Source organism: Notolepis coatsorum (genome assembly GCF_963971535.1).
Source record: "Notolepis coatsorum genome assembly, contig: SCAFFOLD_300, whole genome shotgun sequence".
Lineage (NCBI taxonomy): Eukaryota > Metazoa > Chordata > Actinopteri > Aulopiformes > Paralepididae > Notolepis > Notolepis coatsorum.
In genome coordinates, this window is record NW_028173498.1 from 122,625 (window position 1) to 149,357 (window position 26,733).

At 44.2% G+C, this 26,733-nt stretch overlaps 1 protein-coding gene across 1 annotated transcript; it reads left to right on the plus strand.

The window, feature by feature from the left end:
• Positions 1 to 904: 904 nt before the first annotated feature.
• On the plus strand, positions 905 to 23,582 carry LOC311247770 (adenosine 3'-phospho 5'-phosphosulfate transporter 2-like; the record flags this gene model as incomplete). The annotated part of the gene is made up of 7 exons (XM_084338771.1): positions 905 to 955; positions 1,061 to 1,068; positions 18,286 to 18,388; positions 20,473 to 20,565; positions 21,209 to 21,320; positions 22,085 to 22,154; positions 23,381 to 23,582. The coding sequence occupies 7 exons, from the start codon at positions 905 to 907 to the stop codon at positions 23,529 to 23,531; spliced, it is 588 nt and encodes a 195-aa protein (XP_084194897.1). The 3' UTR covers positions 23,532 to 23,582.
• Between the last annotated feature and the right edge of the window lie 3,151 nt (positions 23,583 to 26,733).

Below are 26,733 nucleotides of genomic sequence, written 5' to 3' on the forward strand. Positions count from 1 at the left end.
GGATCAATGGTGTAGTGATCAGTGGTTTCCCCAAATGTTGCTGTTTCTTGAAGTGCCCTCCGTGTCTCCTCTTCAGGTACATCTGGGGCGGCCTGCTGGTCCTGTTCGGCATCTTCCTCAACGTCTACAGTAAGAACAGAGACCGGATGAAGCTTCCCTCCGTCCAGGATCTCCGGAGCTGGCTGGTCAGTGCCAAGAAGGTCCGACTGCTCTCTCAGAACATCTAGGAGAAGAGACCAACGTGTTGGTGGAGATACACCAGGCATTCCTCTCTCTCTGTGGCACCTCTCTCTGTGTGGCACCTCTCTCTGGGGGGTAGTGTGGCACCTATCTCTCTCTCTCTCTCGCTCTGGGGGGTAGTGTGGCACCTCTCTCTCTCTCGCTCTGGGGGGTAGTGTGGCACCTCTCTCTCTCTCTCTCTCTCTCTCTCTCTTTGGGGGTAGTGTGCCCCTCTCTCTCTGGGGGTAGTGTGCCACCTCTCTCTCTCTCTCTCTCTCTCTCTCTCTCTCTCTCTCTCTGGTGGTAGTGTGCCACCTCTCTCTCTCTCTCTATCTCTCTCCCTCTCTCTGGTGGTAGTGTGCTACCCCCCCCCCCCTCTCTCTCTCTCTCTCTCTCTCTCTCTCTCTGGGGGTAGTGTGCCTCTCTCTCTCTCTCTCTCTCTCTCTCTCTGGGGATAGTGTGCCACCTCTCTCTATCTCTCTCTCTCTCCGGGCAGATTGACGATGCCCACCAATCAGCCCCATCACCATTAACATGTGGTAACACTGTGGTGAGGTGCTGAGGCCAAGGACACACAGGGTGCACACAGCACCACAGAAGCCAGCCTGAGTACCAACAACACACTCGGTACAGAGTACCTATATACTGTATCAAACTAATCACTACCAATACACACAATGAAACCATGGAGGCCATCGGGGCACACCTGATACAGGATGTCCACTTCTTCCTGCCTGTATGGAACGGTTACCGTCAACACAACACAACACAACCAGGATGTAGTGAGGGGTGTTGTCCGACACAGGATATGCTCACCTCTCTTTCTCTGGGTTATATGCAGAGTTCCAGGTCGGTCCCGACTCCTGTCTACCGTCGACGGACGATAATGTCAGTGGTGTTCAAGGCGTCAAGCGATTCACCCATCTCTCTCTTTGGTTCTATAGAGAACGCCCACCGATCCACCTTAATGACCACCACGATGAACGTGACCATGTCGGGGTGATGGACGTCCCAGTAGGCCCCACCTCTTGTACCGCTACTGGTGGATAAAATGGCCGCCTGATCCCAGGCACACGGAACGGGGACCACATTTGGACACTTCCACCCAGTCTTAACGTGGCCCTGCTGACGGGCTGACGGGCTCTGAAAGCCCCACGGAAACCTTTTGGTAGGACGACGGACACGGAGGACCTTTTTTTTCTTCTTTTTTTTAAAGATAAAAGGGAAGCCGGGTCGTTAGCTAACCAAATAGCACAGTTTTGCACTGTTGACTTGTTGACTTTAACGCTTTAGCGGGTGGAAGGACTGAACCGACGGGAAGGAGTGGTCGACGGGAACGGAGCAGACGGGGTTAATGAATCGTGTCCGCAATGAATGTGTCCTGTAACCTTCCCCCCCACTGGAAGGGAAATGGCGCCCACTTTAAGTATTCACTTATATTCTTCCTGTGATGTCATCTGGGTTTAAAATCCATCTCTGCTCCATGAATGGGCCTCTGAATTTGTGAGGCCGTAAAATGTTTGTCTGAGCTATTACACACAAATGAGTTTTAAATGCTGGTTCCAAGCTGTTAGCAACACTGGAATATAAACCACATTTAGGTGAGAGAACTCTGCTTAATATTTTAGTAATACTAGAACATAACCTCATATGGGTGTTAAAATTCAATATAATATTTTTGTCAGAGCCCCCTTCATTGTCTATGAAGCGCCCCCCAGATTTTACATCCCAGTGACATCACTGATTAGAGGGTTCTCTCTGATGTCTAGCTTTAGGAGAGAGAGGTGTGTTCATGCTCACAAATACAGACTGAACTGTCCTGGGGCCCAGGAAGAATGTACGTGAATTATGACAATGTAAGCATTCCCCTTTTTTTTTTAAATACAAAGAAAAAAATACATATTCATAAAGAAAGGGTTGTATTTTATTTTCACCCGCATGTGCCAGAGCAACCGAGAAGGTTTTACTCGATCATTGTCTTGGTAGAAGTGGTGTGGTATATATGTAATTTATATATGATTGTGCTCTAAGAATACATGTGATCATGGGGGGCGGAGCCTGCGTGCTCTTAATGTTTAGCAACATGTCCACTGCCATCGTTTGTAACTATTTGATTGGGTGATAAGGTATCGCTCTTTTTACATTAAAAACAAAACAGGGACATTTGTTGAAAAGTGTATGTGTGTGCATATTTACATTATTTGCACAATGTTTGTGTGTAATGTTTGTGTGTGTGCACGTTTGCACACGATCATGCATATTCTCCACTTGCACAACCTGAAAGTAGGCACTTCCGGCTGACTTCAGGTTGCGAATGGTACTTCCTGTCCCATCCAAATACATTGTTTTTAGCTACTTTTCTCCCGTTATTTAAACGACTTTGTCGTCACAGAGAGGTAATGAAACGTTTGTATTATTATAGTATAGAATGTATTTAATAAGCAAACGTTTGTCAGCAGGGTTTTTGGGCTGTATTTCATGTAAAAACGTTTACTGTTAGTTTACTTGCTCACGCTAATTAAGGCTAATGCTGGCTAACAGGAGCTAGCGCAAGAAACGACGCAGCAAAGTATTGTTTATAGTGCATTTCTTGCCACCTTATAGCATTTGTACATTTGTATGACAGTCTATAATGCTCCCGTGAGGTTTTTCCGGACGTTTTGGTAATGATTTTCACTATAAAATCATATTTCTAAATGACAGGAAGTTGATAAACTGGCCGGAATAGCTTTGAGCTAACGATCTTTGCAGATACATTCCATTCTAAACGTAACGATAGTTGTTCAAAACATTACCTGTCTTTATCATTTGTTCCTCAACGTTATATAGACAGGTAATGTTTTGTAAACTAACTGCAGCCTGCTACAGTTAGAAGCTAACGTTAGCCAGCAAGCTGCAGCCTGCTACAGTTAGAAGCTAACGTTAGCCAGCAAGCTGCAGCCTGCTACAGTTAGAAGCTAATGTTGAGGAACAAATTATATAGACAGGTAATGTTGGCCGATCCATAGATGTGTGACTTGGCCATAAGGATTTGGATAGTCGACTTTGATTGGCTGATAGTCGACTAATAGTCGACTACCCCCCCGAATGAATGCTAAAGCATGCAATTGATGCATCTTGATATTTGTCTACTCTAGTGTGTTCATTAGATGAGTGAAATCCTCTTTCAGTGCCTTCAGTGTTTTCTTAGGCAGTTAGCATTGCTGGTATGCGTACCATTAGCGTTAGCCACGCTTCTAGGCCTCTTTGCTTTTGGAAAAAATTATACAAAAAAATTATTATATATATATTTTTGCATTCGACTAAGAGGTTGGCAGTCGACTACGTCTCCTTTCGATCGATTAGTCGACTATTCAACTAATCGGGGTCAGATGTCATTTATATTCTATATTCATATTGCATGTGACCGGATGTGAAAATTCACTACTGTATCTCCAAAAAGCCCTGTAAATCATCTGCCCTTTGTTAATTTGCTTAGATTTCTAGTACACCTGATCTCAAGAAGGTGCTGAATGAGCTCAATGACAATGTTCCATGCCTGGTCAATGTTAGCATGGTGGCATTCACTATCAAAGATGAAGGGGGAAAAAACATAATAATAATAATTTATATTCTCCTTTGGTTCATTACAATTTACTCAAGCCTAGTAACAGACACAATATTTCTGACACTGGGAATACATTCCCTGAGGTCCATAGATGTCCATAGATACCAATAACATGCAAATGGACCATGTCGAAGTGGAGCAATCTTCCATTTACTTGGGTATGTATGGCACATTTTCAGAAAATATGGCTCTGGCTTACCTCCTACTGGAGTGGAATCCTGCTACCAGGCACGGTGGCGCTATTCTCAAAACTCCACATTGGTAGATCTTGGTGAACTAATGCCTCGCAACAAATATCACACTGATTGGCCAGATAGTGGTGCGATAATCACAGATCAAAATGTACAACTTTGACAAGAAATAACTTTTACACCACGTCAAATTGACACAAGATTTACACATTTCCAGCTATCCTTGGTCTCTACAAGGATAGGGGGGTGACAGGTGGCCCAGGAGGTAGAGCGGTTGTCTGGCAATCGGAAGGTTCCTGGTTCGATTCCAGATCCTCCCAACAGCATGTCAAAGTGTACTTAACCCCTAACTGCTTCTGATGAGCAGGGTTGCGACTACCGTTGGTGTGTGAATGTGTAAGTGAATGTGAGGTATAAACTAAATAAAAGCACTATATAAATGCAGTAAATTTGGCAAATACGACTTGGCAGGGTCTTGGCAGTGGGAGACAACTCTTTAACTTTAATGTTACTCAATGTTAATGTTACTCAGCTTTACATCTACACACATTTTATTATCATAATACACCTACTGTCTAAGCTAATCATGTGGTAGTTATTCATCAGATGCTACAGTCTAAGCTAATCGTGTGGTAGATATTTATCAGATGCTACAGTCTAAGCTAATCGTGTGGTAGATATTCATCAGATGCTACAGTCTAAGCTAATCATGTGGTAGTTATTCATCAGATGCTACTGTCTAAGCTAATCGTGTGGTAGATATTCATCAGATGCTACAGTCTAAGCTAATCGTGTGGTAGTTATTCATCAGATGCTACTGTCTAAGCTAATCGTGTGGTAGTTATTCATCAGATGCTACAGTCTAAGCTAATCGTGTGGTAGTTATTCATCAGATGCTACAGTCTAAGCTAATCGTGTGGTAGATATTCATCAGATGCTACAGTCTAAGCTAATCGTGTGGTAGATATTCATCAGATGCTACAGTCTAAGCTAATCGTTTGTAGTTATTCATCAGATGCTACTGTCTAAGCTAATCGTGTGGTAGTTATTCATCAGATGCTACTGTCTAAGCTAATCGTGTGGTAGGCAGTGTTGGGCAAGTTACTCTTAAAAAGTAACTAGTTACAGTTACTAGTTACTTCTTCCAAAAAGTAACTAAATTACTTACTCAGTTACAAATTATAAAAGTAACTAGTTACTTCAGAAAGTAACTATTGCGTTACTTTCAAGTAAATTTGTTACATAAACAACATACACAAATCTAAACTATTTTAATGTTGCTGTGGGACAAAGTGAGACTAGCCTCCAATCAAATGCCATGTATGTAGATATTATGATTACTATGTTTATATAGTGGATCATACAAATACAAACACAATAGCTGCCACAACTGGGCAACATTAAATACGAGATTACTCGTTACTGAAAAAACTAACGCGTTATTCCCATCACTGGATGTCATAGTATGATGTCATAATAGAACATTCTAGAACATTTGTGATGTCACAGTATGATGTCATAATAGTACATTCTAGAACATTCTAGAACATTTGTGATGTCACAGTATGATGTCATAATCAAACATTCTAGAACATTTGTGATGTCACAGTATGATGTCATATCAAACATTCTAGAACATTTGTGATGTCACAGTATGATGTAATAATCAAACACTAGAACATTTGTGATGTCACAGTATGATGTCATAATCAAACATTCTAGAACATTTGTGATGTCACAGTATGATGTCATAATAGAACATTCTAGAACATTTGGTACATTATATATTCAACAATTCTCTCAGAAGTTCTCAGATCGCAGAAGACCAAGTGAAGATCTCACTTGTTGTTTCCGGCTACTTGTCTGTAAGCTTGAATATATTCTGTAGATACAATTTAAAATCCCCACATGGAAAAGGAAACAATGTCCTGTACAATCCTTAATGACCTGCGTCTGGAGGGAAGGGTCTGTGATGTGGTTATTAAAGTCAACAGCACTGAGTTGAATGCCCACAAGGCCCTCCTGTGTGACTGCAGTGACTATTTCAGGTAAGTTTAGCTTGGTTCAGGTTAGCTTGGTTCAGGTTAGCTTTGTTAGTAAACAGATACCATACTGTACTTTTACTGTAAACAGATACTATACTGCACTTCTACTGTAAACAGATACTATACTGTACTTATACTGTAAAAAGATACTATACTGCACTTCTACTGTAAACAGATAATATACTGTACTTCTACTGTAAACATATACTATACTGTACTTATACTGTAAACAGATACTATACTCTACTTCTACTGTAAAAAGATACTATACTTCTACTGTGCTAAGACCCTATACTTCTACAGTGAAAATATATTACTACTAGGGCTGTCCCCGACTAAGGATTTGGATAGTTGACTATGATTGGCCAAAATTTGCCGTTAGTCGACTATTAGTCGACTATATAAAAGAAATAAAAATAAGTATAATAAATATATATATTTTTTTATCATTCCATTTGGGCTGTGGGGGTGCTTAATGTCTGAAGGAGTCGACTGAAGGCTTGTTGTCCTCTGCAAAAGCATGCAATTGGTCCACTGATGGATACATCTTGATATTTGTCTAGTCTAGTGTGTTCATTCGATGGGTGAAATCCTCGTTCAGTACCTCTGTGCCTGTTTTCTTAGGCAGTTGGCCTCTGGTATGCGTGCTATTAGCGTTAGCCACGCTTCTAAGAGGTTGGCAGTCGACTACGGCTCCTTTCGACCGATTAGTCGACTATTCAACTAATAGGGGTCAGCCCTAATTACTACACAGGACAGAATGTTGCTTACTGTTTACTCATCAGATATCTCTATACTCTGCGTCCCACAGAGCCCTCTTCACTCGCTGGAGCGACTCAGAGAAAGCAGTCTACAGTATCCCTGGGGTGTCCCCGGGTATGATGCAGCTCATCATAGAGTACGCCTACACACGCTTTGTGCTGGTGACAGCAGAGAACGTGGAAGAGCTTCTGGTGGCTGCAGACCAGCTTCGCGTCACTGGCATAGTACGAGCGTGCTCTGACTTCCTAGAGGGCCAGCTGTCTCTGGAAAACTGTGTCGGCATCTGGAGGTTCACGGACATCTACTGCTGCCCTGACCTGAGGCGCAATGCCCATCTCTTCATCGTGTGCCACTTTGAGGAGATGTTGCACGTCTCACAGGAGTTTGTGGAGCTGTCCCCGCAGCAACTGGTGGACATCATCGAGAGAGATGATCTGAACGTGAAGAGCGAGGAGACGGTGTTCGAGGCCGTCCTCCGTTGGATCGACCACTCCCGTGAGGAGCGTAAAACACACATCCCTTTGCTGCTGCCCAAGGTAACTAATTGTATTACGGATACACAAACATGGTTGCTAGTGCCTGAGCCACATTATTTTTAATTTTATTTTTATTATTTTACTTTTTCTTGTTTGTCTGTCTCTTGTCAAGGTCATTATGATTCATGTTACTGTTATTATTGTTGTCGTCGCTGTTGTCATTGTTATTATTATTATTATTATTATTATTATTATTATTATTATTATTATTATTATTATTATTATTATTGTTATTGTTATTGTTATTGTTATTATTGTAGTGTTATGTTCTGTTTTATGTATGAAAATAAAATAAAATAAAAACATTTATAAAAAATAAAAAAAAAAAAATTATTACTGTGCATTACATTAAAACAACACTAGGTTCCCTAGTACAGTGGTTCTCAAACATTTGGGTCCAAACTGTTCCCTAGCAACATAAACCGTCTACAACCGATGTCTAAGGTGTACCCGCTGTCTGCTTGTCTCTTCCCAGGTTCGCATGGGCTTGATGAGGCCTGACTACTTCAGGAACAACGTCCAGAACAACCCTGTGGTGAGGGACAGCCACGACTGCAGGCCCCTCATCCTCAGCGTCCTGAACCCCTCTGGCTCCGACAGGCTCCCAAACCCCCTGACCCGCCCACGCCTGCCCCAGGAGGTCCTATTGGCCATCGGAGGCTGGAGTGGTGGCAGCGTGACCATTGACATGGAGGCTTACGATATCCGAGCCGGTGGATGGATGGACGTGAGCGTTGAGGGGGAGAGTCCCCGGGCCGACCACGGCACCGCTTATCTCCACGGTCTGGTCTACTGCGTCGGTGGCTTGGACTACGCCTTACAGCATCTCAGCAGTGTGAGCAGGTTCAACCCCGTCACTCGCAGCTGGCTGCAGGCGGCTCCCATGCACTCACGCCGCAGTGAGCTCAGCGTGGTCGCGTTGGACGGCTGTATCTACGCCATGGGAGGGTGGGACGGAGACAGGATACTGAACACCGCCGAGTGCTACGAGCCTGAAACCAACCAGTGGACAGTGATCTCACCCATGCTGGAGCACAGGAGCCTGGCCGGGGCAGCAGCCCTCCAGGGCAAGGTGGGTGGAACTGAGGGACACAGGGTGGTAGATGAACACAAGGAACGTTAGATCAGAAATCATAAATGTCTTTATTGCCAAGTAAGCTTGCACATACAAAAGATGTGTCTGGGTCCTTTGGTGCATCAACATTAACAGACAATTAAAGTAGAATGAAATCAAATGGAATATATAAACTAAATTAGAATATTCTTTCTTATTACAGGTTTACATCTGTGGTGGCTACTTCCAGCTCACAGCTGAGTGCTACAGCCCAGACACCGACCAGTGGACTCTGATTGCCCCCATGAGCAGCAGGCGTAGCGGAGTGGGAGTGGCTGCATATGGAGGACAGGTCTATGCGGTAGGTGCACACAGAGACAAATGCTTTATACTAGATATTTTTATCATTTGACTTTCAATGCTTCTGTGATGCCCTCATTTCCCTAAATGGATTAATACAGTGTCTGCCTGCCTGAGCCACACACTAAAACATTCCTCTCATGTGTCCTGTCCTCAGGTGGGAGGGTGTGACGGTGGAAACATCCTGCGTAGCGCGGAGGCCTTCAGCCCCTTGACTGACTCCTGGAGCGCCCTGCCCAACATGCTCACCCCCCGCACCGACTTTGGCATTGCGGTGCTGGACGACCTGCTCTTCGTGGTCGGAGGCATCAATGGCTTCATCTCCCTCTCCAAGGTGGAGCGCTACGACCAGAGCAGCAACAGGTGGACTGCAGCCAAGGACATGAATATCCGGCGCCGAGGCCTAAGCTGCTGCATAATGCATGGCCTGCCTAACATGAGCCAGTACGCTGCTCCCCGTGGAGGAGGAGGAGGAGGAGGACGAGGAGGAGGAGGAGGAGGAGGAGCAGGAGGAGGAGGAGGAGGAGAAGGAGGACTAGGAGGAGGAGGATGAGGAGGAGGAGGAGGAGGAGGAGCAGGAGGAGGAGGAGAAGGAGGAGAGGAGGAAGAGGAGGAGGAGCAGGAGTAGGAGGAGGAGCAGGATGAGGAGGAAGAGGAGGAGAATGAGGAAGAGGAGGAGGAGGAGGAGAAGGAGGAAGATGAGGAAGTGTAGGAGAGGAGGAGGAGGAGTAAGAGGAGGAGGATGAGGAGCAGGAGGAGGAGGAGGAGCAGGAGGAGGAGGAGGTGGAAGAGGAGGAGGAGGAAGAGGAGGCGGAGGAAGAGGAGGAGGGGGAAGAAGAGGAGGAGCAGGAGGAGGAAGATGAGGAAGAGTAGGAGAGGAGGAGGAGGAGTAAGAGGAGGAGGATGAGGAGCAGGAGGAAGAGGAGGAGGAGGAAGAGGAGGAGGAGGAAGAGGAGGAGGTGGAAGAAGAGGAGGAGCAGGATGAGGAGGAGGAGCAGGAGGAGGAGGTGGAAGAGGAGGAGGAAGAGGAGAATGAGGAGGAGGAGCAGGAGGAGGAGGATGAGGAAGAGGAGGAGGATTAGGAGGAGGAGGAGGAAGAGGAGGAGCAGGAGGAAGATGAGGAGGAGAATGAGGAGGAGGAGCAGGAGAAGGAGGAGGAGGAAGAGGAGGAGCAGGAGGAGAAGGAGGAAGATGAGGAGGATGAGGAGGAGGAAGAGGAGGATGAGGAGGAAGGAAGAGGAGCAGGAGGAGGATGAGGAGGGAGGAGGAGGAGGAAGAGGAGGAGCAGGATGAGGAGGAGGAGGAGGAGGAGGAAGAGGAGGAGAATGAGGAAGAGGAGGAGGAGGAGCAGGAGGAGGAGGAGGAGGAGGAGGAAGATGAGGAAGAGTAGGAGCAGGATGAGCAGGAGGAGGAGGAGGAGGAAGATGAGGAAGAGTAGGAACAGGAGCAGGAGGAGGAGGAGGAGGAGGATTAGAAGGAAGAGGAGGAAGAGTAGGAGGAGGAGGAGGAGGATTAGAAGGAGGACGAGGAAGATGAGGAAGAGGAGGAGAAGGAGAAGGCGGAGGAGGAAGATGAGGAAGAGGAGGAGGAAGATGAGGAAGAGGAGGAGCAGGAGGAGGAGGCAGCAGGGGATCCATCTAAGAACCTTAAAGCCCAACCTCTAGGTTAAACCCTACTGAACAATTATGGGTAGTTTACATCATTGGTATATAATTTCATTATTTATTTTTTTCCATTTGACACCGGAAATGCCACTCTGAAAGAGTTAAAAAGGTCCACGCACGAATAACATGCACGCGCGAATCAAAAAAGCTTATCAAACGCCGACGTCACAACAGGTGTGGCTTGCATATTAATGAGCCGAATCTAATGTTGCTTTTCCACTAAAATAAAGTACTCAGTTTGTCTCCGTGTGGGGAGGCAGGGCTGCTGATGATCAGCATGAGAGCTCCAGAAATGACACGTGAAAAACTGCAGACCACTGATTGGTCAGAAGAGAGACATGTCACTGTTTGGGGAGTCTGAACGGAAACAGAACGCCGCCATCTTTAATGTCTCGCGTAGGATGTCTTTTGTATGTTTGCAGCAAGAAACAAGTGCAATAAAAAAGGATACAGTCACTGTGTATTCTGCCTCATTTATTGATGAAACAAAACCGACATCATCACAATTTGCCACCGAGCGGAGAGTTTAGTCTGACAAAAAGATCGCTGATTAGTTACGCTTGTTGTTGGGGGTTAGGGACGTAACGTTAGTTAGCCTAATGCTAACGTTAGCAGATAGACACGAGAGGCTATCTGTGTAGAATAGCCACAATGAGGTAACGTTAGCGTTAGCATAATAGACACAACGAGAGTCTGGTTAATGTTGTTATTGATTGATTGAATGAAAACTGTGTTTTACTCTGGCTTGCCAAGCTCATCATAGCCCCTTTCGTGACTGATGCACCGAGTGAAGCTTGTGGACTCGACAACAGCGGCGGCCGCAGGGCGCCGGAGCCCGCAGCGCTAGTTAGCTCATAGCTATCGTGTAACACTAGCCTTTGCGGGCTCGGGCGCCCTGCGGCTGCCGCCGCCGTCGCGTCCATGGGCCCCCCGGCAGGGCACCCGTGGGGACGGGTCGGGGTGTACAGAGAGGAGAGAACCATTTTGGGTCGGCCGTTCATGCCGGCCAGCGAGCCGGATGTCGGGATATGTTGTTAGCACAATAGCTACCAAGCTAAGCTATGTTATCTACTAACGTTATAAACACAATATGTGTACAACGACACAATGATTTACATTATTACAAATATGGTAACGTGGTTGTGGCTTTTACAAATAGTGGTTAGCTTTAGAGATGGATGGATGGCTATAATCACGGAGCAATAGTGAGGTGAAACAGATACATTTCCATTCGGCTAGTAGTAGCAAGCATATATCTATGGTAGCAAGGCTCTATGCCTGCCACTAGCTGTGTGACTCTCAGCGCCCACTGGTGAGCCCCCTGGTGACCAATACCTGTTGTGACGACATTACACGTGCACGTTATAAACCATTGATTAAAATATGCATGTGCATGTTGATTGTGTTGGGCAGACAAAATGTTTTGATAAAAATGCTAAAACTGGGTCAATTTCAATACTTTTTTTTCCAATTCTTCATGAAAGTCACTGTTGGCCTAGTCCACATTGTTTATTGAACAAAAATACAACGTGGAGGTTGACCTTTAAACATTTATTAGACCAAAAGAAATCCAAAGAAATTAATAAATTACTATCAGCCAAAGGTGGTGCATTTCTTTCTTCTAGTAATTCAGACAATATCGTTTTTTTGTTTGTGTAATGTAATGTAATATCTGTTTTTAGTTTGTGTAATGTAATGTAATATCTGTTTTTAGTTTGTGTAATGTAATGTAATATCTGTTTTTAGTTTGTGTAATGCACATAATATGGGAACTTTTATCCATATGGTTGAGCCTGTTAGGAATTGCACCCCCAACCCAAGCAGATTGCAGATCACTCTCTCTATATGGAGGTAAAAAAGAAAGTATGGTAAAAATAATTGGCATAAAAAGGGCACTTTTTTATGAGGCACAAAAGGGCAGGTGCTTGTGCACCCGTTGGGCTCTATGTGTGCACATGCCTGCTCGCTGTGCCCTTGAGCAAGGCACCTCAGCTTTAACCGCTCCAGTGTTAGCTGCTCAGGGGCCAGTAGTAGAGTGCCTGACCATAGTGTCTTTATACCTGTATCACTGGACATATAAATGCATATTAAATCAAATTGATTTGTAAAGCCCGAAATCACAAGTTAATGTCCCCATGGGCCGGACAAGTCTTCTTTAAACTATTCAAGAAGAAACATCCCAATAAATCAAGAACAAAAAACCCACCATGAAATCCAAAATAAATGTAAAATAATAAATGCAACACTCCCAGACATACCCCAGCGAAGGTAAGGAAAAACCTATAGCAATAGGAAAAAAGCACCACAGGCGATGTGGAGGAGAGAAACCTTAGAAGGGCCGTTCAAGGGGGGATCCCCCTTCTTGGATGTCGGTGATAATAGTGTTGCTATGGATGGGTGGAGAATAAAACAGGTGAATAGTTGGTATGTATGTACATATACGTGTAATAAAACACAAATATGTGCATGCAATAGCAACTGGGGTACATTTTTTAAACATTTAAATATATTACAACTCTGTACATACATGTGATTAGCATTATACTCAGTAGAACAAATGTATATATCTTATACCCAGCTTAATCACTATATTAATATTACTATTGCACTTTACTGTTACATTTGCACTCGGGTTGGATGCCCCACTTATTTTCATTGTAATGTACTTATGCTGTATGATGGGCAGTGTTGGGCAAGTTACTTTTAAAAAGTAACTAGTTACAGTTACTAGTTACTTCTTCCAAAAAGTAACTAAATTACTTACTCAGCTACAAATTATAAAAGTAACTAGTTACGTCAGAAAGTAACTATTGCGTTACTTTCAAGTAAATTTTTTCCATAAACAATATACACAAATCTGAACTATTTTAATGTTGCTGTGGGACAAAGTGAGACTAGCCTCCAATCAAATGCCATGTATATGTAGATATTATAATTACTATGTTTATATAGTGGATCATACAAATACAAACACAATAGATTAGGGGTGTAACGGTACACAGAAGCCACGTTTCGGTACGTACCTCTGTATTGGGGTCACGGTTCGGTACGAGTTTGGTACAACAGAAAAAAAATATGTATAATTATTATTATTAATACAATACATTTTTTTAATTACTTTTTTTAAATATATTATATTTATGATCATTATTATAATTATTATTATTAAATAGAATAATTTTCTATAGGCTTGCCGTGGGATACTGGTGTCATTCTGTGTTCAGGCATCCAGAGTAAATTAATTGCCTACTGCCCCTTTAACAACTTATAGGCTTGGTAAGTTTCACTTTCCCTTCTAGAGAGGATTTAACTGCACGAGACTAAATACTAGAGAACAGATTACATATTACAACAATGGCAGAGGATTATTTGGATTTAACTGGAGAGGAGCTCAGATGATCAGTCCGAAAAAGTATGTTTCTTTTTTTATTTGATCAGCGTGAGTCCAGCGGGGAGAATGTTGTTGTTGTTGTTTGTTGGCGACGTGCGTGTGTGTGTGTGTGTGTTTCTGCGATGCGCGGCGTGTGTGTGTGTTGGCGATGCGCGGCGTGTGTGTGTGTGTGTCGGCGATGCCGCGGCGTGTGTGTGTTGGCGATGCGCGGCGTGTGTGTGTGTGTTGGCGCAGAGATCTGTCTGATGAAAAAAACTGCATAGTAACGCGTGGCATTTTTTGGCAGTAACGGTAACGGCGTTATTAAGATTGGAAGAGTAATCCGTTAGATTACTCGTTACTGAAAAAACTAACGCCGTTAGTAACGCCGTTATTTATAACGCCGTTATTCCCATCACTGGTGGTAGTTATTCATCAGATGCTACAGTCTAAGCTAATCGTGTGGTAGTTATTCATCAGATGCTACTGTCTAAGCTAATCGTGTGGTAGTTATTCATCAGATGCTACAGTCTAAGCTAATCGTTTGTAGATATTCATCAGATGCTACAGTCTAAGCTAATCGTGTGGTAGTTATTCATCAGATGCTACTGTCTCTAAGCTAATCGTTTGTAGAGATTCATCAGATGCTACAGTCTAAGCTAATCGTTTGTAGATATTCATCAGATGCTACAGTCTAAGCTAATCGTTTGTAGTTATTCATCAGATTCTACAGTCTAAGCTAATCGTTTGTAGATATTCATCAGATGCTACAGTCTAAGCTAATCGTTTGTAGTTATTCATCAGATGCTACAGTCTAAGCTAATCGTTTGTAGATATTCATCAGATGCTACAGTCTCTAAGCTAATCGCGTGGTAGATTCATCAGATGCAGGAGGTCTCCGGTGACGCCTCACACGGAGCTAACAGGCTGCCACACGCCATCAGAAGGCAGAACAACAACAGCGATATCCCAAGTTGGCAGGAAATGTTAGGAAAGTCTTTTGTTTCGTCCTTGATGATGATCTCCTGCTTGTGTGTGTGTGTGTGTGTCTTTGTTATGTCCGTGTGTCTCTGGCTCAGCTCCTCGTGGTGTGAAACGACAGAGACTTGCCAGCGCAGCAGGAGGGTACGGAGGACGTGGCTCACAGTGTCGGTCTCCTCTAATGGAGGAGCAGATATTACACTGTTACTGCCATGCGGGAAACCCAACGCCGGGCCAATTAGTAATTTGGTATTTCATAAAAGCCTGGCAGGTTCTGCGGGATGATGACACACTGACAGGGCTGCTCTCTTCTCCGGGGGCCAAGGGCTCCCAGCTACAGGACTGCTGGAACACACACAGGCGTGCGCACACTGCACACACACACACACAGGCACACATATACACAAGCAGGCACGCACACACACACAGGCACGCATTTACACACACAGGCACGCATTTACACACACAGGCACGCATTTACACACACAGGCACGCATTTACACACACGCATAATAATAATAATAATAATAATAATAATAATAATTCATTTATTTTGTATAGCGCTTTTCAAGGACCCAAAGTCGCTGACAATAGGCAAATGCCCTCAGCTAGAATACGCATTCAATCAATGTTATAAGACATTGATATCAGGAGCTATCTGTAGCTACTGCTAGCCCGGTAGATAACGTTAAGACAATTTAGTTTACTGGGACAGATCGACTAACGTGAGCTAGCTAACGCGAGCTAACGAGGGAACGGAGGTATTACGCACTCGACTATTGCTGGAGCATTTGTTGATATCAGCAGCTATCAGTAGCTAGCCAGCTAGATACCGTTAGACAATGCCTCGTCATGTATTAAACTAAAAGTGAATAGTTGACTGGGTCATTGTTTAAACAGTAACGGAGGTCCGCTCTTCTAGAGCAGACTGCCTGTGTTGACATGAGCACTGCGAGCAGAAGCCCTTAGCCAATAGTATCCCGCTGCAGGGCTGGGCGGATATGACTCGTTGCCACGTTTTTTTTCAAAATAAGAGTATCATACGAACCTAATTGTTGCTAACTGCCAGAGCCATCGATATTATGACTGGAGATGCGCTTGGGGCGGAAATGAGACCTGCACAGATTTTCAAAATAAGAGTATCGTTATGAACTTGATTGATTACACGTCACACGGCGGGCAGCCCTCTAAGTGTCAAGCGCCAACGGTAAAAACTGACCGCCCCTGGCGGGCGGCGGGCTTTAGTTTCGGTCCCTGAGTGAAAGGGTTTTAAAGGGATAGTTCAAATAGTTTATTTTACATTAAATTGTATGAAATACTTAAGCTGACTTTGCCGAGTCCTGTGGTGGAAGTGCTGGCCGTGTTCTGAACGAGGTCCGGTAGTAACAGTTTTAAGCCACAACACCACACCAGAATACCCTGAACACATTTAACCCTTTCACTGCCACACTACCAAAATGGTTAATCCTTTCACTGCGACAATACATCAGGTTAACCCTTTCACTGCCACACGACAACGGGCCAATCCTTTCACAGCCACACTACAGAAGGTTAACCATTTCACTGCCACACTACAGACTGTTTACCGTCTGTAGTGTGGCAGTGAAAGGTTAACCGTCTGTAGTGAAAGGGTTAAAGGAACACACCAACATTATGGGAAATGCACTACCATCTTCTTCAGACAAGAAGACAAGAAGAACTTCCTCTCTGTGCGTTCAGTAGAACGCCATCCGACTCCAAGCTAGCCTAACTTGGCACAAATGAATGGAGGCGGATACAGACCTATATTCTAGCTTAACACCCCTGCGAGAGGTGTTTTTGGCCAACAGCTACTGTAGGCTAGCTGGTCCCTATTCGCTTCCATTCATTTGTGCTAAGCCGGATAGCTTTCTACTGAACGCACAGAGAGGAAAACTGGTATCCATCTTCTTGTCTCTCTCTGGGGAAGACGGTAAGCACATGTCCTATAATGTTGGCGTGTTCCTTTTAACACTTGGATCCGTCTAAAATCACTCTAGACGGCCAGCATTTCATAATAGACTTGCATAGTCTGTGGGGCTGTTTGTAGAGCTAAATCTATACTTTATAGTATTGCTATCTGTCCATTCTCATTGTCAATTGACACCATAAACCGTCCCTTCAAAATGGCTTAAAGAAAACATTTTTTCATCTATACGTTCTCATTTTATAGCGTCTTGAATATAAGCGTTATAAGGGATTTGGTCTAGTATATTTCCTGGAAGGCGAGATACAGGCCGCTAAGCTACTAACGTTAAATACAATGGCATTTCGGATACAGAAGCTACAGTTAAAACTCAAACTGCATATAATCGATATGATGGTCCACCATGAATGCATGAAAGGGGGGGGGGGGGGCGGGGGACGTCGTTTCTGATTATTGATTACCAATAACCGCGTTAGCCTCAGTAGCCACATTCGCTGACCGGGTGGATGGCTATCATAACAAGCCCTGATCAGCATGTAATTTACGTGAAAAAGATCTTACCGTGGGCCGGTTGGATTCCCCAAATGATTTCCCAGTTATCGATCGCCATCTGGTAGATCGATATGTCCATTGGCTGATGATATATTCCTTTACTGCACACTGAAATCCGCGTCCCAAAACGTATTCCAAGCTACAGCCTATAGGCATCGCTTCATGTTAGCAGAAAACTACATTGGAGTTCCATAAAAAACAAGACAACTTCTGCCACAGGGAACACTGCATTATCGAGATAGCGCCCTAAGAGGATCTGGCCGGTAATGCACTTTTTCGAATTCAAAAGAGTAGGGTACTTCTGCAGTGCTGCTCGGTGACATTGAGTAGGTTATTAAAATGGAATAAAAGCCAAAACAAGCTTGCCACGGACATGTCCGTGATTGGTCCTCAACCGTTGGATTCGAAACACGGATTTATCCGTGGTCGGGCGGGAATGTGTTAAGGGTTTTGTTTCAAGAACTGTAAAAGGAAATGAAAATAAGTCTTTCAACAACTTCACATCCAGTGAAAACGCAGAATTTCCCTTGTGATGAATAAAGTATTTCTACATAAGGTATTTCTAAATAAAGTATTTCTAAATAAATTAAAGTGTTCTGAATGAAACCATTCTAATGGTGATGTCATAGTGACTACTGGCCGTTGAGAGCTACAGTATATAGTTCTAGAATTCGTTGAGAGCTACAGTATATAGTTCTAGAATTCCAAGATATAAGTCGGAGGAATCTCACACCACAAAGGGTTCAAAAGAGGACGCGTTTCAGCCTCGTTGTGGAGGCGACTGACTTGTGTTTATTTTCTCATCATATGTCTCCTGCTGTCGATGTGCACCAAGAAATAATATTATTATTAATAATAATATTATGGGCTGGACAAATGTTCTGAGGAGGGCATTAAACTCGCATCAAGCTTGATCTTCAGCACCTTTTACACATGTGGTCATATTTCCATGCTCTAAAACAATATTTGCGTACGTGCGTGTGTGTGTGTGTTTTTCAGGTGTGATGCTCATATCCCTAGCGTTACAGTATGTGCGGACGCTGCCATTGGGAACGTGCAGGAGAAAGCAATGAAGCTCCATAATGGCTCCAACTCTGAAATGGTACAAATTCTTACTACGCTGACGACACAGTACAATTCAAACTACACTGACGACACAGTACAATTCAAACTACGCTGACGACACAGTACAATTCAAACTACGCTGACGACACAGTACAATTCAAACTACGCTGACGACACAGTACAAACTACGCTGACGACACAGTACAATTCAAACTACGCTGACGACACAGTACAATTCAAACTACGCTGACGACACAGTACAATTCAAACTACGCTGACGACTAGGGGTGTAACGGTACATGTATTCGTCACGCGAATTTACGGTACGTGTCTCACGGTGCGGTACGTGCAGCCATACGAAGAATACGTTTCATACATACCACTAGGTGAAAGGCTATGCTCAATATCTTTACTTTACTTTACACTGGCTTACTAACAGTCAGAAGGTCATTCATTTAACGTTGCATATCAAGCTTGGATTGCCACATTTAGATGATGAATAAAACGTTGAAGCTTGTAAAGGCATGAACAAGCCGACGGAACAAATGAACGCGCACTCTGCTGCACTCGGCTGTTTCTCCTCTCCTCTCCTCTCCTCTCCTCTCCTCTCCTCTCCTCTCCTCTCCTCTCCTCTCCTCTCCTCTCCTCTCCTCTCCTCTCCTCTCCTCTCCTCTCCTCCTCTCCCCTCCCCTCCCCTCTCCTCTCCTCTCCTCTCCTCTCCTCTCCTCTCCTCTCCTCTCCTCTCCTCTCCTCTCCTCTCCTCTCCTCCCCTCCTCTCATCTCCCTCTCCTCTCCTCTCCTCTCCTCTCCTCTCCTCTCCTCTCCTCTCCTCCCCTCCTCCCCTTACCTACAGGCGTTACTGAAACAAAACCATACATACAATATGTTTGTAACACAGCATATGCAATAGGCTGAAAATTTTCATCGTTTTCTTGTTCGCCTAATAATGTTAATCAATGGAAAGACACGCACACACACAAACACACCAACTTTCTTTTGCGCTACTTTCCAGCTGATCCGAGAAAAAAAGGGAAAAAAATAAAACACGCAAGCGTACTTTTGCTGATCTGGACTGGTCCTTTGAGCTCCTCTCCAGTCGAGCTGCTCCGGTGTTTAAATCCAAAACATTGATAAATCCTCTCATTGTTGCGTAACATGGCATCTCTTCTCTAGTCTTTCTCTGCGTCACATGAAGTAAAATCTACTCTAGAAGTGAAAGTGAAACTATACAACGGTGGGGGGAGGCGGCAGTAGGCAAGTAATTTACTCGAGTGGATTCCTGAACACAGAATGACACCGTTATCACTGACTGACTAGCAAGCCTAGGTGGAACTAAGTATAACTTAATAAAAAATAATGATATATAATAATAATTATTATTATAAATATATAATAATCATAAATATTGTTTTCCTGTGTACCGAACCGTGAGCCCAAAACCGAGGTACGTACCGAACCGTGGCTTCCGTGTACCGTTACACCCCTACTGACGACACAGTACAATTCAAACTACACCGACTACACAGTACAATTCAAACTACACAGTACAATTCAAACTACACCGACTACACAGTACAATTCAAACTACACAGTACAATTCAAACTACACCGACTACACAGTACAATTCAAACTACACAGTACAATTCAAACTACGCTGACGACACAGTACAATTCAAACTACGCTGACGACACAGTGATGTAACTGGTATGTACTGGTTTGTGTGTGATGTGACTGGTTTGTGTGTGTGATGTGACTGGTATGTACTGGTTTGTGTGTGTGATGTGACTGGTTTGTACTGGTTTGTGTGTGTGATGTGACTGGTGTGTACTGGTTTGTGTGTGTGATGTGACTGGTATGTACTGGTATGTACTGGTTTGTGTGTGTGATGTGACTGGTATGTACTGGTTTGTGTGTGTGATGTGACTGGTGTGTACTGGTTTGTACTGGTTTGTGTGTGTGATGTGACTGGTTTGTACTGGTTTGTGTGTGTGATGTGACTGGTTTGTACTGGTTTGTGTGTGTGATGTGACTGGTTTGTACTGGTTTGTGTGTGTGATGTGACTGGTTTGTACTGGTTTGTGTGTGTGATGTGACTGGTCTGTACTGGTTTGTGTTGCAGGTGCTGTACTCGTACTCCATCGGCTTCCTATACATCCTGACCGGCCTGTTCATGGTGGGGGGTCTGGGCCCTGCAGTAGCCTTCTGTTCAGAGGTCAGAGGTCGCCTGACGACAGGACTATGAATTCACATTCAATGTATTTTGTTTTGCATGCTGTTTTGTTTTCCCATCTCTACTCCCTGGCGCCAGCGTTTCAGACCGTTTTAACTGTTTGTTATCGCCATCGTATATTCTATGTATGTCGTATGCATTGTATTTTATTTTTCAACATGATGAAACAAATCTTTAATCTGGCATCACATCCAATGTTTGGTGATTCTGTTCCTGGTGATGGATGCAAATTAGCGCATATTTAATTAGGTGACGCCTATTTTGCATAATATATAAACATAAAATCTCAGAAAACTTGCAATAAATTTTTTCTTAGTTGGGAAAGTTTCATAGTGATATCTATTAAAATATAATATTTGCCTCTTCGCCTCTAGGCTGTCTCGCCTTAACCCTTTCACTGCCACACGACAGAAGGTTAGCCCTTTGGTATCACACAACCGACGGCGATGCTCCATCATTAGCAGCATTAGCTCCGCATCTGCGGAGCTAATGCTGCTAATGATGGAGCATCGCCGTCGGTTGTGTGATAGTAAAGGGCTAACCTTCTGTATTGCCACAGTGAACGGGTTAACCGGCTGTCGTGTGGCAGTGAAAGTAACTTCCCCTGAACCCTCTGTCCCCTCAGCATCCGGTGACGACGTACGGTTACGCGTTCTTCTTCTCCCTGACGGGTTACTTCGGCATCTCCTTCGTGTTGGCGCTGATCAAACTCTTCGGAGCCCTGGTGGCAGTCACGGGTGAGAGCTGCTATTATTCTATTCAGTTCAGTTCTGCTCTATCCTATTATGTTATCTATTATGATTTACCAAACGGAGAAGGTAAAGACGACTTTAAACTGTTAAAACGGTAATCCAGAACTGTTTTATTGCACTGTGAAAACATTTGTATGTGTCTGTCTGCACTTCATGTGCTCATTTTATATCTATTCTATTCTACTATTTTATTGCACTGCACTATTTTACTCTGTCTATTCTATCTTATTATTTTTATTATTGTCTATTTTTAAAACTGAATCAAACCATAAACAAGGTGGCCTGTTGGGATGTTAAGATCCTAATGTGAAAAACTGTGATTTTATATGTCTGCACTTTATGTGCTCATTGTATGTCTGTCTTTTTCTGTTGTGAAGCACTTTGAGCTGCAGTTTTTGTATGAAAGGTGCTATACAACGTAAACGTATAAGTTTATTATTTATTATTATTATTATTATTATTATTATTATTATCCCAGGTCACCGAAAACGAATGCTGATTTAGTTATTAGCACATCATCTCGCACACATATCCAAGCACTGTGACCAGTTCTCCAGTCAGCTTGTACAGAGACGGAACCTTGACCTTCTGGATAGAAAGAGCTCGACTAACATTGCTAATGATAAGTGGGGGAATAGGGCTAGAGTTCCAACAAATCTGAACGATCCCTTTTTAAGCTACAGTTTCCAGGGAAGGTTGAGGACACGACATGTTGTTCTAACTAACAGTCTCCTTCACGCCGTCTGCAGTCACCACCGGACGGAAGGCCATGACCATCGTGCTCTCCTTCATGTTCTTCTCAAAGCCTTTCACCTTCCAGTAAGTGTCCTGCTCACCTCACTTTGGCCCACTTTGCTCGTTGCTCGTAGAGTTTACACTGTGTCCAGAGATTATCAATATATATTGGTTAAGACCCTGACAGAGAGGATCAATGATGTAGTGGTTAAGACCCTGACAGAGATGATCAATATATATTGGTTAAGACCCTGACAGAGAGGATCAATGATGTAGTGGTTAAGACCCTGACAGAGATGATCAGTGGTGTAGTGGTTAAGACCCTGACAGAGATGATCAATGATGTAGTGGTTAAGACCCTGACAGAGAGGATCAATGATGTAGTGGTTAAGACCCCGACAGAGAGGATCAATGATGTAGTGGTTAAGACCCCGACAGAGAGGATCAATGATGTAGTGGTTAAGACCCTGACAGAGATGATCAGTGGTGTAGTGGTTAAGACCCTGACAGAGATGATCAATGATGTAGTGGTTAAGACCCTGACAGAGAGGATCAATGATGTAGTGGTTAAGACCCTGACAGAGAGGATCAATGATGTAGTGGTTAAGACCCTGACAGAGAGGATCAATGATGTAGTGATTAAGACCCTGACAGAGAGGATCAATGATGTATTGGTTAAGACCCTGACAGAGATGATCAATGATGTATTGGTTAAGACCCTGACAGAGAGGATCAATGATGTATTGGTTAAGACCCTGACAGAGATGATCAATGATGTAGTGGTTAAGACCCTGACAGAGAGGATCAATGGTGTAGTGGTTAAGACCCTGACAGAGATGATCAGTGGTGTAGTGGTTAAGACCCTGACAGAGATGATCAATGATGTAGTGGTTAAGACCCTGACAGAGATGATCAATGATGTAGTGGTTAAGACCCTGACAGAGATGATCAATGATGTAGTGGTTAAGACCCTGACAGAGATGATCAATGATGTAGTGGTTAAAACCCTGACAGAGAGGATCAATGATGTATTGGTTAAGACCCTGACAGAGATGATCAATGGTGTCGTGGTTAAGACCCTGACAGAGATGATCAATGGTATATTGGTTAAGACCCTGACAGAGATGATCAATGGTATATTGGTTAAGACCCTGACAGAGATGATCAATGGTATATTGGCTAAGACCCTGACAGAGATGATCAATGGTATATTGGTTAAGACCCTGACGGAGAGGATCAATGGTGTAGTGATCAGTGGTTTCCCCAAATGTTGCTGTTTCTTGAAGTGCCCTCCGTGTTCTCCTCTTCAGGTACATCTGGGGCGGCCTGCTGGTCCTGTTCGGCATCTTCCTCAACGTCTACAGTAAGAACAGAGACCGGATGAAGCTTCCCTCCGTCCAGGATCTCCGGAGCTGGCTGGTCAGCGCCAAGAAGGTCCGACTGCTCTCTCAGAACATCTAGGAGAAGAGCCCGACGTGTTGGTGGAGATACACCAGGCATTCCTCTCTCTGTGTGGCACCTCTCTCTGGGGGGGGGTAGTGTGGCACCTCTCTCTGTGTGGCACCTCTCTCTGGGGGGGGGTAGTGTGGCACCTCTCTCTGTGTGGCACCTCTCTCTGGGGGGTTGTGTGACACCTCTCTCTGTGTGGCACCTCGCTCTGGGGGGTAGTGTGGCACCTATCTCTCTCTCGCTCTCTGGTGGTAGTGTGCCTCTCTCTCTTTGAGGGTAGTGTGCCCCTCTCTCTCTCTCTCTTTCTCTCTCTCTTTGAGGGTAGTGTGCCTCTCTCTCTTTGAGGGTAGTGTGCCACCTCTCTCTCTCTCTCTTTCTCTCTCTCTTTGAGGGTAGTGTGCCTCTCTCTCTTTGAGGGTAGTGTGCCCTCTCTCTCTCTCTCTCTCTCTCTCTCTCTCTCTCTCTTTGGGGGTAGTGTGCCTCTCTCTCTCTCTCTCTCTCTCTCTCTCTCTCTCTCTCTCTCTCTCTCTCTCTCTCTCTCTCTCTTTGGGGATAGTGTGCCTCTCTCTCTCTCTCTCTCTCTCTCTCTCTTTGAGGGTAGTGTGCCCCTCTCTCTCTCTCTCTCTCTCTCTCTCTCTCTCTCTCTCTCTCCGGGCAGATTGACGATGCCCACCAATCAGCCCCATCACCATTAACATGTGGTAACACTGTGGTGAGGCCAAGGACACACAGGGTGCACACAGCACCACAGAAGCCAGCCTGAGTTCCAACAACAACACACTCGGTACAGAGTACCTATATACTGTATCAAACTAATCACTACCAATACACACAATGAAACCATGGAGGCCATCGGGGCACACCTGATACAGGATGTCCACTTCTTCCTTCCTGTATGGAACGGTTACCGTCAACACAACACAACACAACACAACCAGCGATGTAGTGAGGGTGGGGCAGACGGCGTAGGATGTAGTGAGGGGTGTTGTTGTCCGACACAGGATATGCTCACCTCTCTTTCTCTGGGTTATATGGAGAGTTCCAGCACCCTGTGTACCGTCGACGAACGATAATGTCAGTGGTGTTCAAGGCGTGAAGCGATTCACCCATCTCTCTCTTTGGTTCTATAGAGAACGCCCACCGATCCACCTTAATGACCACCACGATGAACGTGACCATGTCGGGCCCGGGGTGATGGACGTCCCAGTAGGCCCCACCTCTTGTACCGCTACTGGTGGATAAAATGGCCGCCTGATCCCAGGCACACGGAACGGGGACCACATTTGGACACTTCCACCCAGTCTTAACGTGGCCCTGCTGACGGGCTGACGGGCTCTGAAAGCCCCACGGAAACCTTTTGGTAGGACGACGGACACGGGAGGACCTTTTTTTCTTCTTTTTTTAAAGACAAAGATAAAAGGGAAGCCGGGTCGTTAGCTAACCAAATAGCACAGTTTTGCACTGTTGACTTGTTGACTTTAACGCTTTAGCGGGTGGAAGGACTGAACCGACGGGAAGGAGTGGTCGACGGGAACGGAGCAGACAGGGTTAATGAATCGTGTCCGCAATGAATGTGTCCTGTAACCTTCCCCCCCCACTGGAAGGGAAATGGCGCCCACTTTAAGTATTCACTTATATTCTTCCTGTGATGTCATATGGGTTTAAAATCCATCTCTGCTCCATGAATGGGCCTCTGAATTTGTGAGGCCGTAAAATGTTTGTCTGAGCTATTACACACAAATGAGTTTTAAATGCTGATTCCAAGCTGTTAGCAACACTGGAATATAAACCACATTTAGGTGAGAGAACTCTGCTTAATATTTTAGTAATACTAGAACATAACCTCATATGGGTGTTAAAATTCAATATAATATTTTTGTCAGAGCCCCCTTCATTGTCTATGAAGCGCCCCCCAGGTTTTACATCCCAGTGACATCACTGATTAGAGGGTTCTCTCTGATGTCTAGCTTTAGGAGAGAGAGGTGTGTTCATGCTCACAAATACAGACTGAACTGTCCTGGGGCCCAGGAAGAATGTACGTGAATTATGACAATGTAAGCATTCCCCTTTTTTTTTAAATACAAAGAAAAAAATACATATTCATAAGGAAAGGGTTGTATTTTATTTTCACCCGCATGTGCCAGAGCAACCGAGAAGGTTTTACTCGATCATTGTCTTGGTAGAAGTGGTGTGGTATATATGTAATTTATATATGATTGTGCTCTAAGAATACATGTGATCATGGGGGGCGGAGCCTGCGTGCTCTTAATGTTTAGCAACATGTCCACTGCCATCGTTTGTAACCATTTGATTGGGTGATAAGGTATCGCTCTTTTTACATTAAAAACAAAACAGGGACATTTGTTGAAAAGTGTATGTGTGTGCATATTTACATTATTTGCACAATGTTTGTGTGTAATGTTTGTGTGTGTGCACGTTTGCACACGATCATGCATATTCTCCACTTGCACAACCTGAAAGTAGGCACTTCCGGCTGACTTCAGGTTGCGAATGGTACTTCCTGTCCCATCCAAATACATTGTTTTTAGCTACTTTTCTCCCGTTATTTAAACGACTTTGTCGTCACAGAGAGGTAATGAAACGTTTGTATTATTATAGTATAGAATGTATTTAATAAGCAAACGTTTGTCAGCAGGGTTTTTGGGCTGTATTTCATGTAAAAACGTTTACTGTTAGTTTACTTGCTCACGCTAATTAAGGCTAATGCTGGCTAACAGGAGCTAGCGCAAGAAACGACGCAGCAAAGTATTGTTTATAGTGCATTTCTTGCCACCTTATAGCATTTGTACATTTGTATGACAGTCTATAATGCTCCCGTGAGGTTTTTCCGGACGTCTTGGTAATGATTTTCACTATAAAATCATATTTCTAAATGACAGGAAGTTGATAAACTGGCCGGAATAGCTTTGAGCTAACGATCTTTGCCGATACATTCCATTCTAAACGTAACGATAGTTGTTCAAAACATTACCTGTCTATATCATTTGTTCCTCAACGTTATATAGACAGGTAATGTTTTGTAAACTAACTGCAGCCTGCTACAGTTAGAAGCTAACGTTAGCCAGCAAGCTGCAGCCTGCTACAGTTAGAAGCTAACGTTAGCCAGCAAGCTGCAGCCTGCTACAGTTAGAAGCTAACGTTAGCCAGCAAGCTGCAGCCTGCTACAGTTAGAAGCTAACGTTAGCCAGCAAGC